Genomic DNA, 16091 nt, shown 5'->3' with positions numbered 1-16091 from the left:
AACTTTATGAGGTGCTACTGTATTTTTTGTTTTAATGCATAATGCATATCCAAGGAGTAAAGCAAAATATCCTATTTCCTCAAGGCCAGTAGCGATAAACAAAAATTGTTTGTGGTTTTACAAGAGAACGGGGAAATAGAATGCAGGGACAAATAAAACTTTATGCAAATAATTTATTTCATAATGGTTTCCAAGATTACTAACATAAAGATGGCTAGTGGCTTACATTCAGAGTTTGATATCCACCAAAAAATTCTCTCCCAACCTCTTTTCCTTAGCATTAAACTTCGGTAGATTTAGATCAGTAAAGACTATTTCTTTCCCACCTATGATGCTGGAATGCTCCACCAATGTGCAGCCAACATTTCTTAAATACTTACTGCCGGCTAGGCACTGGACTCTGTCACCTCACAGTCACTCTCTCATCTACTTTGAGCAAGAGCTGATAGGCAGGACACACAAGGAAGTTCAAGCACAGAGAGGTTAAGTAACTTGCTCGAGGTCACACAGCTAGAGTTGAGATTGACTGACGAGCTTTCTCTCAAATATCCCTGCACAGGGGGAAGTCCAGCCCAAGTCTGAGGTTCTGCTTTCATGTTCTCATCAGACCCCAGTAGTTCTTGTGACCCTCATTTCAACATGAATTTCCCTTCTTAGCTGTCATGACCAAGTGACATTCTTGCTATTTTGATCTTTCTTATATTATTTGTTCACTGTCTAGTCTTACATCTTAGAGTGCCTAGCACCTAGAAAATGCTTAATAAAGATGTCAAATGAAAGAATAAATAGTGTAATTTGCAAAATGCATGAGGGAAAATATGACTTTATTGCCAGGTGTCTCTCCATGGCCTGCGAGTCCCAGCACCCCTCCTCTCGTGGCCCCTCCCCCGCTCCTGGCCGCTTCACTCACTCTGCTCGTTACCCTGCTCCTTGAGCACGCTGTGCTCTGCCCCAGAAGGAACTTTGCACTCACTGTTGCCTTCATCTGGAAAGTGCCTCCTGTAAGTCTTTGCCTGGCTGCCTCCTTCTCGCTCTACAGTTTCAGCTCAGGTCTCAACCTTGGCGGAGGAGCCTTCCTCCTACAATACATCTCTATATATCTGAAGTAGTGCCAGCCCCCTTTCCTTCAGAGGGACAACACACTTGTCATTCGTTTACTTGCTAATAAACTTCACCTCTCTCGATTTCATGGGAGGTTCAGAAGGCAGCGACATTTTCCCTGGTCCCCAGCATTTGGCACAGGAATCTGGTGGTTCTTTGATGAATGTATGAAGGAATAGTTTACAAGTTAGCAATGATTTACTAGTCCGGTTGTTTGAACTTCTCTCACAAGTCCCTAAGGAAACTAAAGGGTGGGATTTCTGAAAGGCTCAACCTCCTAGAGTTAGAAAAGTCTAGTTAGTAGGGGGAAAAAAAAAGCCTTTGAATCCAAAAGATGAAATGGAATGTTCTTTGGATACAAGCAAAGAACTTGAAACAAACCACATAAGCCCTCAATTGCTTGCTAAACCATACACTTCCTTAAGTTCAAATTCAAAGCACACCACTGTGCTCTCATGTCTGAAACAGGCTGAGAAGCTAAGCTTCTGGAGGATTCCAAATAGCTACCTTGCAACAGGAACTGGACTGAGGTGAGTGGTGGAAACTCCCCTTCAGAAATTGATTCTTCACTATATTGTCCACCTGCACCTAATATAATATTGTATGCCAACTATACTTAGACTAAAAACACAAAGAAATTGATTCTTGAAGTCAACAAGGGAAGCTTCTCTTAGGTGGATGGTTGTGCTAGCAGGTGGCCAACCCTATTTTAATATCAACCTTCTCCCTGGCTCTAAATCCATGGGCCCTGGACTTGCTTTTATAAACTTGTCAGGTAGACAAAGGCTGACCAAAGGCCCTAGGGAAGCCCAGATGTTCCCAGAGGTTCTGTCCATGCTTCAGTTATCAGTTAGGATCATGCAACACATCTGGGGCAAGGGAGGTGGGCAGCACAGCCCCAGGGACGTGCAGCTAAGTGAGCTGTGAAGGGCAACGAGAAGAAGCAAACCCCTGTTATCAGGAACTGCCACTGGCTTCCAGTGTTTCTGCCTCTCACTGAGTCCTCACAACTTCGGCAAGGCGGGCACATGTTGCTTTTTAGATGGAAAGAGAGTGGCTTACAAGGTAGCAGGAACCCCAAAGCCCAGGCAACCCTTCCTCTGCCATATGCCTCACCCTTGAGTTTCTCCCATTCTCTCCTGTGGATCAGGACTGTCTGCGCTAAGCCAGCAGAGCATGGTGTCAGAAATCTGCTAACAGGGCCAAGGGCCTCGCTGGGCTCCAAGGCCCCCAAGATCTGGTTCCTCCAGCCCCTCGACTCATCACTTCCTATGTAGCCTCCCTCACTCTGGCTCCAGCCACAGTCCCTCCTTGGTGCTGGAATGTTCCACATCCCTCTCGTGCCTACTCCCCACCCCTCCCCAGATAGGATTAGGGACCTGACACCATGCTCCTTTCCTAACAGCCCCAGCCACATGGGTTGATGCTGCCTATTCCCACCTCACCCTCTAGACTCTGAAGACTGGGGCTGTGTTTCTTATATCCCTGGTGTCCAGTGATGAGCAGCACTAATATATACAATGAAGGGAACAGTGAGGAGCAGCGAGTCAGAGTGGCTCTGAGGCCACTCCAACTGAGCTGAATCCTGGTTCTGCTACTTTTTAAAAATATATTTTTACTGGAGGCCCCGTGCATGAAGGTGGGGGAAGGGTCCCTCAGCCCGGCCTGCACCCCCTCTAATCCAGGATCCCTTTCGCAATCCGCTCCTAACCGCTCTTCTGCCTGCCTGCCTGCCTGCCTGATGGCCCTAACTGCTCTCCCTTGCTGGCCTGATTGCCCTAACTGCCTAACTGCTTCCCCCTGCTGGCCTGATTGCCTTAACTGCCTATCTGCTCTCTGCTGCTGGCCAGATCCCCCTAACCGCCTACCTGCTCTCCCTTCCTGGCCTGATCCCCCTAACTGCCTATCTGCTCTCCCCTCCTGGCCTGATCCCCCTAACTGCCTATCTGCTCTCCCCTCCTGGCCTGATCCCCCCAACTGCCTATCTGCTCTCCCCTCCTGGCCTGATCATCCTAATTGCCTATCTGCTCTCCCCTCCTGGCCTGATCCCCCCAACTGCCTATCTGCTCTCCCCTCCTGGCCTGATCCCCCCAACTGCCTATCTGCTCTCCCCTCCTGGCCTGATCATCCTAACTGCCTATCTGCTCTCCCCTCCTGGCCTGATCTCCCTAACTGCCTATCTGCTCTCCCCTCCTGGCCTGATCCCGCTAACTGCCTATCTGCTCTCCCTTCCTCTACACACCCTTTGGACTCCTGGTGCAGGCGTGCTGAGACTCTCTGCCACGGCCCCACCCCCATCCTGATTGGTTGTTACGTGACAGCGTCCTGGCCAATTTGTATATTCCTCTATTATTAGTATAAATTGATTTCAGAGAGGAAGGGAGAGGGAGAGATAGAAACATTAATGATGAGAGAGAATCACTGATTGGCTGCCTCCTGCACACCCCCTACTGGGGGTCAAGTCCGCAACTGGGAAATGTGCCCTGACTAGGAATTGAACCATAACCTCCTGGTTCATAGGCCAATGCTCAACCACTGAGCCACATCAGCTGAGCCTGGCTCTGCTACTTAATAGCTGGGTGACCTTGAGCAAATCACTTGACCTCTTGGTGCCCCCGTTTCTTCCTCAGTAGAGGTGGGAATAATAGTAATGACAACCTCTTAGGACAGTTGTAGAATTATGTGAGAAAATTCATTTAAAGAACTGCTATGAACAATCCACTTTATAATAAAGAGTGGGAGCTCGTGTAAGTGTTAACAAAGCCTAATGGACCATGTCCCAGAAGGGAGGCAGGACACAACCCAGAGTGGCAGCTCTCAGCATTCACAGCCTTCTGGACCTTCAGGTTCAAAAGACTAGGGAACCTCAGAGTCATGCAGCCCATTCGGGGGGTGCAGCTTCACTGTAACCTTGCTGGGGAGCACCTGACCAACCCAAGGCTAAGGGCGAGCACGCCTGCACCATGAAGGAGTCATTGATATGACTCACACCTGTCAGAACCAGTCTCTTGTAAAAGCCGATGCCAAGAATGCCCAGTGCAAACACCACCACCCACAAACACAATCGTATGCCCGCTGCAGGGCCTGCAGCACTGGCTGGGAGCACACGGAAGGAAGGCGTCACTGGCTCGGACAGGGCGTGTTCTGTGGTGAGGCCTGTGGGTTTGGTCAGACAGCAAGGAACGTGGACTGACTTAAGACACATGGGTCCCACTTCCTCTGCCCCGCCCCCCAGGCCTCTGTGGCAAAATTGCCAGCTGGGTGGAGGAAGGCCACAGAATCCTCTGGTCTGAGGCAGATCTAGCAGGTCCCTCCTGCTTCTCATAATCCAAAACTTAAACACCTCAGCTGCTCTGGTTACAAGCGGATTAACTCAGAGGAAGATACAGGCAGATAACGAGAGTTGAGTGCAATGAATTCCACTAATTTATCCACTAGCATTCACGTCTCCAGGGAATGATTTTCTAGGAAAAGGTTATGGTGCTTTCTAAGAAAGAAAGTGTAATCTTACGAGGGAGATAAAATACCATGAACAGCCCCATGAGACTGCTTCAGAAAAAAACGCTGATAACGGAAACACACACTCCAGCTGGGTTCTGAGAACTAGTCCACCCTTCACACAGGTCTCTCCCGCAGGCCGGCAAGAACCACCATTTCAATTGTTGTGCCTCACCCCGAGATCACTCAGATACCTTAACATCACACCATCCTGGGGGGGTCCTGAGCCTCGCTGGGCTGATTCCACGCCAGCCCCATGTGCACTGTGTTGGCTCTGCTCACTCCCCCACGTCCTGTGCAGACCCGGCCCCTGGCTTCCTCTCCCAAGCTCAGGGAGGGCCTGCACCAGCGAAGGCAGCCTGCCTGCAACCCACCCGGTGCCAGAAGCAATGGGACTCCAATCCCTGCTTTAGCAGAGGCAGCTGCTTGGGAAGTTTCTCCTCTTGAGGGCTGTGGCAGGTGTTGTCTGTCTCCCTACTATCTGCACTTGTGTGGGAAGGCGGACTCATGACCTGATCAGAGACCTTTCTTCCCTGCTCTGTGAGTGGTCCTGGCAGACAGCTGCCAGGAGAGGCCAGGTCCAGCTCCCACTCACCCGCCGGGTCCTCTCCACATCACCACATGGCAGCCGCTTCACAAAGTCAATGCCCGTCAGTGGCGTGCCCGTGGGGGGCAGCAGAATGGAGACGTCCATCATGAGATATTCCACGTTCATGGGCTTCATCTGGAAGAGAGACATCACAGAGACCTCACTGGAAGGAGAAGGGGGCGGGGCAGGTCACACAGGTAGTTCGGCACATGAACCCTGGATTAAGACTGAGGGGAAGCCTCGAGGCAGGCAGATGTGTTGTGAGATGGGCCTTCTTTTGGTTTCTAAGGTACAGATTTTCCCTTTGTTGGAAGTGACAGCTCTGACACTCTTGAGAAATGGCCTCCCTGCTCATCCTCGAATTCCTCTCCACCCAGCAGGGAGGGGGTCCTTAGGAAGGAAGCTGGTCGTTACTGTGGTCCCTTTAGGGTGGTCAGCCCCACGTGGATGTGCCTGATTGCTGCCCACCTCCTCCTCTTGGTACTTCCAGCTGATGACACGGTTATAGTGACAGCAGCTTGCATTTAAGGAGAGCTGACTAGGGGGCAGGCGACAAGCTAAAGGCTTTGCATGTAGGATCCTGTTTAACCCTCCCCAACAGCTGCAGAGGGAATGTTCCCCAATCTGCGAATAAGAAAAAAGACTCAGAGAAGCTGAGGAATGGATCTGGGTCCCCTCAGTGGGCTGGTGGCAGAGCCAAGACACAAACCCAGGCTTACCTGGCTCTAGCCCTCCTATGATTTGCACCACACGACCAACATCACCGCTACCTTCCTTGCCCCCTTAGCTTCTTACCTGGGATAATATAACAAAGCCACTTATTGAGCATCTACTAAGTGGCAGGCACCACAGGGCTCACCTCCTACTGGGTGGTGGGTGCTGGTGCTGTCCCCTATCACAGAGGGGCATACTGAGCTCAGAGGAAGGGCAGCTGTCCATAGCCACTGGGCCAGTCAGGCGCAGAGCTGTCTCCTCCTTCCACACCACCTCCACAGGCCTTCTCTGCTTACTAAGACACTGTAACCTCCCCTCCCCGCCTGAACTGTTGCATCAGTACTGACCATTTACTGTACACATGTTGGACACCGACACCTCATTTATACCTGGCATCATAAAGGAACGACATTTCACCGAGGCGAATTTTCTATAGAATTCATTGTACTCCTTAAAGCATCACAAGCTTATTTCTGTGTCTTTTAGAATGTGGGCTTCAGTCACAGTTTTTGCCCCTCCTAACCAAAGCTAACTAAGCAGGGCAGGGTTGTGGGGAGGGCCCAGCTGTCTGGAAACCTGGTGCACGGGCCGGGGAGCCACTTAGTGCATGCTGCCTGCCTTTTTCTTTTGGACACTTTAAACACTTAGGCTTATTATAAACTTCCCGAATCATTTCACTCTTTGACGAGTAACTTCCATGAAAAAGATCATTTATCATCTATTTATTGAGTGTCAACTAAGGGGCAGGTGCTGGGGATGCAGAGACAAAGGAGCAACACAGAAAAAGCTGCAATCTGCTAAACCTATCTTTTCCCACAATTCTGCCTGCTAGATGCAAAAAAGGAGGACTTTAAACTGGCACTGCAACTCAAGGAACATTTCAGAACATTCTGGTGTCATGGCAAAGGAGGTGGCATAATATTGAGAGAAGGACCGGGAGGCGAGCTGCTCTGCCTCTCTCTGGCTGGCACATGTGGGCACCTCACTTCAGCTGACTCTCCTTTCCTTATCAGTAAAAGGGGGCTAATGATAAGAGCTACTCCACTGGGTTGGCATGGGGATGAAAGGTTTGACATGTATCACAGGCTTTCCACACCTGACATAGATTAAGTCCTTAATCAAATATTATTCATATCAAAGTGAATCTTTCTGACTTGTCTTAGGACACAGCCCAGCTCAGGGGGAGTGAATGTCATCTGAAATTTCCGAAGTGGTGGGGACCACCATTTCCAGTTTACCTCCCTACCAATCTCTGCAATCTGAGCAGAAAGCCCCAAGTCAGTGCTCTCTCCTCTCTCTCTCTCCCTCTCTCTCGGTTTGGCTGGGCAAGCTTTGCGGAAACACAGATGCTTCTGGCCCCTCACTTACTGTCATGCTCCTGTACTCATCTTCAAACATGTCCAAAAAAATTTCTTCTCCCTAGAAGGGAGGCAAGAGAAAATTATGCATATTTCCCCCCATAAACAACAAAGCATTATGAACTTTAGTTCACGGCTTCTGGGACCATCTGTTTCTCATTAGAGAGTTCTCGTAAATCACCAGGAAGTAAAATGCACACGTGAACATGAACACATGCTCCAACGAAAGCCCAGATATCAAATTGCACCTCTCAACAGTTCTCTCCCTTGCTTAAGCATATGTAGCTAGATTTATTCTGTCAAGGCAGTTAGTTAAAAATACAAACCAAAAGAACACCATAGATAATTAAAATATTAAAATGGTTAACATTTCAAGTGTTTATCATCTTCTATTTGTCGAGCATGGTTGAGGAATGGGGAACCCTGGTTAACTTGCCATGTTAAACTATGAGGCTCCACATCTCTGAAAGGAAGAGTATAATTAAACATGCTTAACACTAAAATTATAGGCCTGCTCCATTTGTTTTTGAGCCATGCCTTTGAGGTTCTGTAGCCTTGAGGACTGTCTAGGACAGTGGTCGGCAAACTGCGGCTTGCAAGCCACATGAGGCTCTTTGGCCCCTTGAGTGTGGCTCTTCCACAAAATACCGACTTCTGTGCATGGGCCACGAAGTTTCAATCGCACTGTACGTGCGGGCGTGCACGTGGCATTTTGTGGAAGAGCCACACTCAAGGGGCCAAAGAGCCGCATGTGGCTCGTGCGCCGCAGTTTGCCTACCACTGGTCTAGGAGGTCCCTCTCAGAACAGGCTGGTGTATGAACTTGGCTCCAACACATAACCCAGGGGCCAAGTCCCAGCTTCACTTCACCGAGACTCTCTTTGTTTCCCTGAGAGACTGGGATGGCAGCCGCAGTCTGTGTGGGTCTTTGTGAAGATGAAATGAATAAGCACACATAAAAAGCTGAGCACAGAGCCTGCCACTCAGTCAGGGCTAAGTGTTAGCGCCACACTCATTATGATCACTACTGGACAGGGCCACAGCTAGGGAGGGGCTGGGAGATTCAGCTGAATGTATCATGACTATTAGAACTGTCCTGTCTCCCTCATAAGTCCTGAATATCTCCCCCCCCCCCTCTGACAGGCACACACCCCACACACCGACAATATGGGAAAGGCAATAGGTCCTTTATATATTTTTCCAGTTATCAGATCTACAGATAACTTTGAATATTCTTGTGTGGTGTAAATACCAGGTAATAACCACAGAAATAAAAGCCCCTGAAAACCCAAAAGCTTCTGAGATATTATACTTAGGATGAAAGAGAAAACTGGGGTGGGAGAAGGGAGCTACAATTCAAATACAGCAAGTCCTCAATGTTGTTGATAGGTTCTAGGAAACTGACTTTCAGTGAGATGACATAAAATGAAATCAATTTTACTAAAGGTCAATTGATATAAACAAGAGTTAAGTTCTTATAGCATATCTCTGGCCACTGAAACATCACAAATTTCTAAATAAAAACCCCAAACACTTCTAATATTAAACATTTAAGAAACATTAATAAATAACAGGCAGATCATTCTTTTCTAACCCACTTATTCTAGGTCAGGGTCACAGGTGGCTGGAGCCTGCCCTGGCAGTTCAGGTACAGAATGCCCTTCCCAGGCCACTCACACAGCCACACGCAGTCAGACTGGGACAGTGAAGACACTAATTCTCCCCACATGCACATCTCTGAGATGTGGGAGAAAGTGGAGTCCCTAGAGAAAACCTCTGCAGACACGTGGAGAACATGCAAACTCCACAGGTGGCCCAGGCTGGGAATCCATTTCTCCCCCTCAACATTATAAAAAAGTGACATTGATGCCCTAACCGGTTTGGCTCAGTGGATAGAGCGTCAGCCTGTGGACTCAAGGGTCCCAGGTTCGATTCCAGTCAAGGGCATGTACCTTGGTTGTGGGCACATCCCCAGTAGGGGGTGTGCAGAAGGCAGCTGATTGATGTTTCTAACTCTATCCCTCTCCCTTTCTCTCTGTAAAAAATCAATAAAATATATATTTTTAAAAAGTAACATTGAAGAAAATGTTATTAGAGAACCTGCTGTATAAGCTCTCCTTTCGTTACAGGATTCCAGGGCAGCAGGAATAGGGAAACAGACAGGAAAGTTAAAACAAGGCCAAATGGTGTTGACAATTTGCAGCCAGCTTCTAAGTAATAAGCCATTATCTTTTCCAGCCAAGGACACTTGAGAGCAAATGGTTAAAAACCTCCCTAACAAGAGGTGGAGGAAGGAGGGGGAAAGGGGAAAGGAAAAAAAGGGCCTCAGAGTTTTATTCCCTAAGCAGAAAAGCTAGCAGTCTTGAAGCTTGGCGAGATCAAGTTGCCAGGTGCTTCTCAGGAATTCTGGGAAGGCCACAACAAAGTAAAAAGGGACCTTGAGAATTAATCTGTACCAAAATATTCAGCTAAGAAATTCTGAAGCCTATAGACAAGAGGGTGTGTAATGCCTTGGACCCCCACCCACCTCGCTCTTCAGATTAGCTGAGAGCCCATCTGCGCATGTTAGGCCGGAAGACAGATTTGCTTGCCATGCTTCTTTAATAAATTTGCTTGCTTTAATAAATTGGCTTTATCACAACACAGTCAAGGTCTCTTGTATAAATTCATTTATATCAGACGACAAGGATTGAGGTTGGAAACAGCCCTCCCCTCAGGGGGCTGTCTGGTAACACCTCTCTGTTGTCAGTGAGAGTGTCGGCCGGTGGACTGAGGGGTCCCGGGTTCGATTCTGGTCAAGGGCACATGCCTAGGTTGTGGGCTCCATCCCCAGTGGGAGGCAGCCAATCGATGATTTTCTCTGTCTCTCTCTCCCTCTCCCTTCCTCTTTGAAATCAAAAGAAACACATCTTTTTAAAAGTTGATATGTAAATTTTAAAAAAAAAGAGTATCCTGCAAAGAAAAAGACTTCTTGCATATATGTATATAATCCACAGAAATTTAGAGATAATACAAAAAATGAAGCACAGAGGAACATGAAACAGCAGTACTGACACCATCTCCTAAGAGGATCTCTTCATCGGTAAAATTACTGGGGGAACCATCACTAACCGGATCTGGAGAGATCTGATATGGAGGCCAAAAATCAGAAATCTACTAGACAGTTTGACATATGGATTAATACACTTTTGCTGACAAATGATGAGCTTTTTCAAGTAATATACTATGCCTTAAGATAAGAGTTAATAAAAACCATCACAACAAGATATTTAAAAAGTAATCACCTAGAACCTAAACACAAATCTACAAATTTTTCAGATACTGTAAAGTCATGATGGTCCTTGACAAAAATCTCACTAAACTTAATGACAAATGTCTGGAAGCCTGTATGAGGTTTCTTAGCATAAATGTATATAAATAATATATATGTATATAATTCATAAGTTCATATGTAATTCACAAGTAATTTTATATGTATAAGCAAATATAATTCATGAACATATAAATTCATCAACACTAATAAAAGAGAAAAATGGTAATTGGCGTACGAGCTACCCTTTTCATTGGCTAATCAGGGCTATATGCAAATTAACTGCCAACTGAGATGGCAGTTAACTACCAACAAGATGGCGGTTAATTTGCATATGTAGGCACAATGCAGGGAGGTGAAAGGGAAAGCAGGAAGAAGCCCCCTGCCACTGACAGTGATCGGAAACCCAGGGGGGAGCTAAGAGCTGGGGGGCAGGGCAAAGGTGGCCCTGGGGCCGCCTTTGCCCTGCCCCCAGCCATGATCAGAGAATCAGGTGCCTTTTCCGCCCTGGCCAGTGATAGCAGGAAGTAGGGGTGGAGCCAGCGATGGGAGCTGGGCACGGTCGAAGCTGGCAGTCCCAGGAGCTAGGGGTCCCTTGCCTGGGCCTAAAGCAAAGCCCATGATCGTGGGGCCGCTGCAGCTGCGGGTCCCCGCTTCCCGGGCTGAACGCCTAGGCCAGAGGCATCAGGCCTGGGCAAGGGGCCGATCCTGCGATTGGAGGGTGATGGGGGTCAACGCCTGAGGGCTCCCAGTATGTGAGAGGGGGCAGGCTGGGCTGAGGGACACTCCCCCCCCCCCCCCCCACACACACACACCCAGTGCACGGGGATCAGCGGAGCCGCGAGGCCTCCCTGCACTGGCATCAGTGTGACAGGGGGCAGTGCCCAAACCCCCTGAACCCCCTGATCGCCCTGCGGCTCTGTGTGCGACAGGGGGCGGGGCCACAACCTCCCTATCCGCCCTGCTCTGTTCGGGACAGGGGAAGGCGCCCCAACCCCCTGATCAGCCCTGCTCTGTGCCTGATAGGGGGGAGCTGCCCAACCCCCTGATCGCTCTGCGGCTCTGTGTGTGACAGGGTGCAGTGCCCCAACCCCCTGATTGGCCCTGCTCTGTGTGTGACAGGGTGTGGTGCCCCAACCCCCTCCCCCCCCCCGCCCCCCCCCCAACGGGTCCTGCTCTGTGTGTGACGGGGTAGAGCCATAACCTCCCCTTCGGCCCTGCCCTGAGTGTGAGAGTGGCGGCGCCCCAACCCCTCTGATGGGCTCTGCTCTGTGAGTGACAGGGGCCAGCGCCCCAACCCCCTGATTGGCCCTGCTCTGTGCGTGACAGGGGGTTGCATTGCAACCTCCCCATCGACCCTGCCTTGAGTGTGACAGGGGGCGGTGCCCCAATCCCCCAATAGGCCCTACCCTGAGCGTGACTGAGGGTGGCATCGCAACCTCCTGATCCTCCCTGATCTGTGCATGACATGGGGCGGTGCCCCAACTCCCCAAATGGCCCTGCTCTGAGCCCGACCAGGGGCTGCACCTAGGGATTGGGCCTGCCTTCTGCCACCCGGGAGCAGGCCTAAGCCAGCAGGTCGTTATCTCCCGAGGGTTCCCAGACTGGGAGAGGGCACAGGCCGGGCTGAGGGACCCCCCCTCCCTCCCCGAGTGCACAAATTTTTGTGCACCGGGCCTCTAGTATATATATAATTTAGTCATGTGTGCATGTATAGATATAATTCATAATTTACAAATGAATCCATCCATAAACAAATTCACTGAGTTGATAAACTGTCACATACTAGGGGTGAGTCTTCAAAAGTTATACTGATGAGAGGGCATGGGCAGAAAAGCTGAGAGACCACTGCTCTGGAGATTATGAAACTGAGCATTTTGTTTGACTCAGGAACCACAGGTAGCAAAACAACTGAAGACATGCAACCTTTGTGTGTACAGGGCAGACTCCACAATCCTGTTTATACACCGCAACCACCCTGCCGAGCCCCGTGCACTGCCAGTTTACCTTATAAAAGTGCCGCAGTAGGTGAACGCTTTCTTCTCTCGCACCCTGTAAAGAGGGAAGATGCGGAGGCAGGTGTCATGGAGGCAAGCGAATTGGGAAAATTACTGACTCTAAAATCTGAGTGGATACAGACAGATATGGGGCTAATATCCTTAATCTATAAGTGGTTTTTAATGAGAAAAGGAAAAAGAGAAAGAGAGAGCTCAAAATAAGAAATGAGCAGAGGATAGGTGATTCATTGTGACATGCAAAGCTGTTAATATACAGCTAAGTGGGGGGGGAAATGGGTTATAAAATATGGTCATGACTCTTTATTTTTTGAAATCTGTGTGAATGTAGGTGTGTATCTAGAAAGACACACACACCAAAATGTCAACTACAGTTACTTTTAACAACTGTACTTTCTAAATTTCTAAAATAAACATGGAAAATAAAGGGAAAACCATATAAGCTATTTAAAACAATAGAGATATTAGTTCAATAAACTATAAACAAATGTATGTATATGTTCATATATGTATAAAACCTTTGTAATATGAAAAGAAGAATTTCTAAATCCTGGAGCCAAATAATTATAACAGAAACTACTAAAATTCACATCAAGCCAATCCCAGAGGAAGGGAAGTTCTGTGGGAGCAGGGCTGCAGTAGGGCATCAGTGCTACTAGGCCCAGCTGCTTGCTGGTGCTGTGGCCACCACGGACCAGAGCTCCCTCTCCAGGTGGCAGTGACTCACGGGCACTGCGGGTAGGGAGGTCCCTTACCTCCAGACAGGCCAGGTGCACGTCCTTTATGATGCAGCCCGTGCTGGTCACAACTTGCTGCTTTAGGAGCAGGCAGCTCAGCTCCAGTGTCGTCAACCGGATCTTCCCATCTGCAGAGCACACCGGGGTCAGCGTCGCATACCCAGGGCTACATGCCCTTAATCACAACCTCTTGCCTTCCAGCTTTGAGGTTAACAGGTTAGCTGATCAGCTGACTGCTCACGGCCCCTGGCATCCAGTGGGGACGACCCTTGCCAACCCTTTTCCCAATCAATTATAATTAAATGTTCCCAGTAAAACTGCTTAGACCTAATATTCCCCTTTAGTCTCTTCATCGGGAGAGGGGATGCAGGAAAAAGAAGGCACTAATTAATCAGTACTGAAGGTCTAGGAAGTGGCCTCTGTGCTTACTTTGCTTGTCCAGCATTCCTTCCTTTTCTTCAGGAATGAGCACCCCCACTTTCCTTTGGAAAGCACCAGCCCCACTATTGCACATGTGATTTGGGTGGAGCTGGTCCCCCTTCTGCCATTTTAGGGGTGGGCACATCACCCAGGCTGGTCAGGGTGCTCTATCCTGGGTCAGAGTAACTGGGTAGGGAATGGGCAAGGGGGCCAGTCAGAGCTAGTAAGGCTCAATTCCATAACTTGCTGGAACCATTTGGGCTGCAGAGAGGACAGGAACAGTGGTGTGGCCCTGAGTGGCACAGGCATTTTAATCCACAGTGGCCACTTCCCCATTCTTACCAGTGTTTGCAATTTTTGGTAAAGGGGTGGCTGAAGCTGCTGGCAGTTATCTTGCCACCACAGAAGCTGCAGAGGCCAAAGGCTGCCTTCAAAACAGTGCTTGAGCCCCTGGATCCAGCTGTGCCTAAAGCCAGTGCCCAACACACTTGAAGTTACATAAGCCAACAATTTTGTTTCAGTTTGTATTGTTTCAGCCAGTCTGAGTTGGGTTTGTATCAACAGGGACCAGGAGGGCCACTAGGAAAAATCAATGCAAATACACACGGCATACCTCCCTGCCCATCCTTTGATGCCTCATGTCAGATGGGAAACAGGTGAGAAGAGGGCATTGTCTGCACAAAAATGAACAGCCTATATGCAAGCAGAAACAGGCCTTCCTAAGCATGATACAAGCCCAGGGCTGTGTGGGAAAAGGCTGGTAGTCTCAGCTTAGTCATTCTCCCTGCCACAGCCCCACCGGCCCAGAACTAGCCCCACTTCTGTGCTGCTCTCCTGCCCACATGGCACCCCCCATCTGTCTTCCTCAGATTTCAGTAGCTTCTCCGGAGCCCAGTGTCATTCCTGCCTGCCCCTCCACTGAGCCGCACAGTTGGCCAGGTCAGAAACACCCCTGCTGCTGCCTCCAGGGAAATGGAATGGGATTTTCCATCAAGACCCTTCTCCCTTTGCAAGCTCCTGCAACAATGAGCTGACTTCTTCCCACTGGGCTCGTCTCATGAGGGAAACTAAGGGAGTTTACTGATCCCCTGTTGACACTCTTGGGGCCACGGACTTGGCTCTCCAAGACCTGCACTCCCTCCCGGGGCACTCCTCTGTGCTTCTGCCACTAGTTGGAGCCACTCCCTTTATTCCTGAAGTTTTTGTCTGTGATCACAACCCCCTCCCTGGCCGTTTTCCTGAGCCTGACCTGGGCCCACTCCCTGGATTGCTCCTCATGGCTTAGCTCAGCAGTTCTCTCATTTGGGCCACATCACAGTCGAACCCCTTCCCATGCACTCACTCCAACCGGCTAGCCTCTCTCTGCCTTTGCAGAGACTCTGCCTTGCAATCAGGGTTTCCCAGCCTTGGCACTGTTGGCATCTTGGGTCAGACAATCTTTTGTGTGGGGCTGTCCTGTGCATTGTAGCATGTTTAGCAACATCCCTGGCCTCTCCCACTCCATGCCAGTTGCACCACCTTCTCAAGCTGTGACAACCAAAATTGTCTCCGGGCTCTGCCAAATGTCCCTTGGGAGGCAAGGTGGTCCTGTTGAGAATCATTGTGCTAGATCATTCTGCCTGCTATTTGTAGCCCTTCTGTGGCAGGTCGGTGTTGACTAAAATTCAGAACCAGGCTGACAAGACCAGACACTGGGCACATCTTATATTATCAAAAGCATAAGACCCAGATCTTTTCCCCACTCATTCACACTCTCAGCCTTAGTTCAAGCTCAAACACGGCCTTGGGCTACCCCAAGATGAGGGCTGCAGACGTTGGCAAAACTGGCCAAAGAAGGGTGCGAAAGGAGACAGAAAGACAGGGTCTGGCGCAAACACCATGGTGGGAGAGAAAGAGAGGAGACCCAGAGATGGAGGGTACGGGTGGCCCAGGTCACAGATGTGCATGCCAGGGGAAGTGGTCGAGATCTGCCTGGATCACCAGAAGGGCCAGGTGGGGAGGCCTGATCCCTCTAACTCCGCCACCCCTGTGAAGAGCCAACATGCTCCAGGCACCTGGCTGGGCAGCGCTGTTCATGATCCTGATGAGTCTTTCGGCCAGTAGGTGGTTGTAGACGGTCTTCTCAGCAGCACTGGGCTCTGGGAGCTGGATTCGCTCTAGTTTTTCAGGTTCCATGCCTGGAATGGAGAAAGGAACAAGCTGTAAGTAAGTGGAGCCACATGATCGCAAGCCCTCTGCATCCTAAAAGGCCTTTAGAGCAGGGCTTCCCCACCCTTGGCCATCCATGGTGCATCCTCGTGATTTCTGCCACGGCTGTGTGCTGTCCATACTATAACTTACATTCGAATTT

General features: G+C 49.5%; 1 protein-coding gene across 5 annotated transcripts in view; it reads right to left on the bottom strand.

Annotated features, from left to right (window-relative positions):
• CLEC16A (C-type lectin domain containing 16A) overlaps positions 1 to 16091 on the bottom strand; it is a 221380-nt gene that overhangs the window by 116562 nt on the left and 88727 nt on the right. For all 5 annotated transcript variants that reach the window (XM_059693162.1, XM_059693163.1, XM_059693164.1 and 2 more), the window contains 5 exons: positions 15796 to 15918; positions 13340 to 13449; positions 12577 to 12621; positions 7271 to 7321; positions 5195 to 5323 (listed from right to left, as the gene is read on the bottom strand). In XM_059693162.1, the coding sequence (XP_059549145.1) occupies positions 5195 to 5323; positions 7271 to 7321; positions 12577 to 12621; positions 13340 to 13449; positions 15796 to 15918 (458 nt within the window). The remainder of the gene's footprint in view (positions 1 to 5194; positions 5324 to 7270; positions 7322 to 12576; positions 12622 to 13339; positions 13450 to 15795; positions 15919 to 16091) is intronic.

This window comes from Myotis daubentonii, chromosome 4 (assembly GCF_963259705.1).
Source record: "Myotis daubentonii chromosome 4, mMyoDau2.1, whole genome shotgun sequence".
Classification (NCBI taxonomy): domain Eukaryota; kingdom Metazoa; phylum Chordata; class Mammalia; order Chiroptera; family Vespertilionidae; genus Myotis; species Myotis daubentonii.
This window is presented reverse-complemented; position numbering and strand designations above follow the sequence as displayed.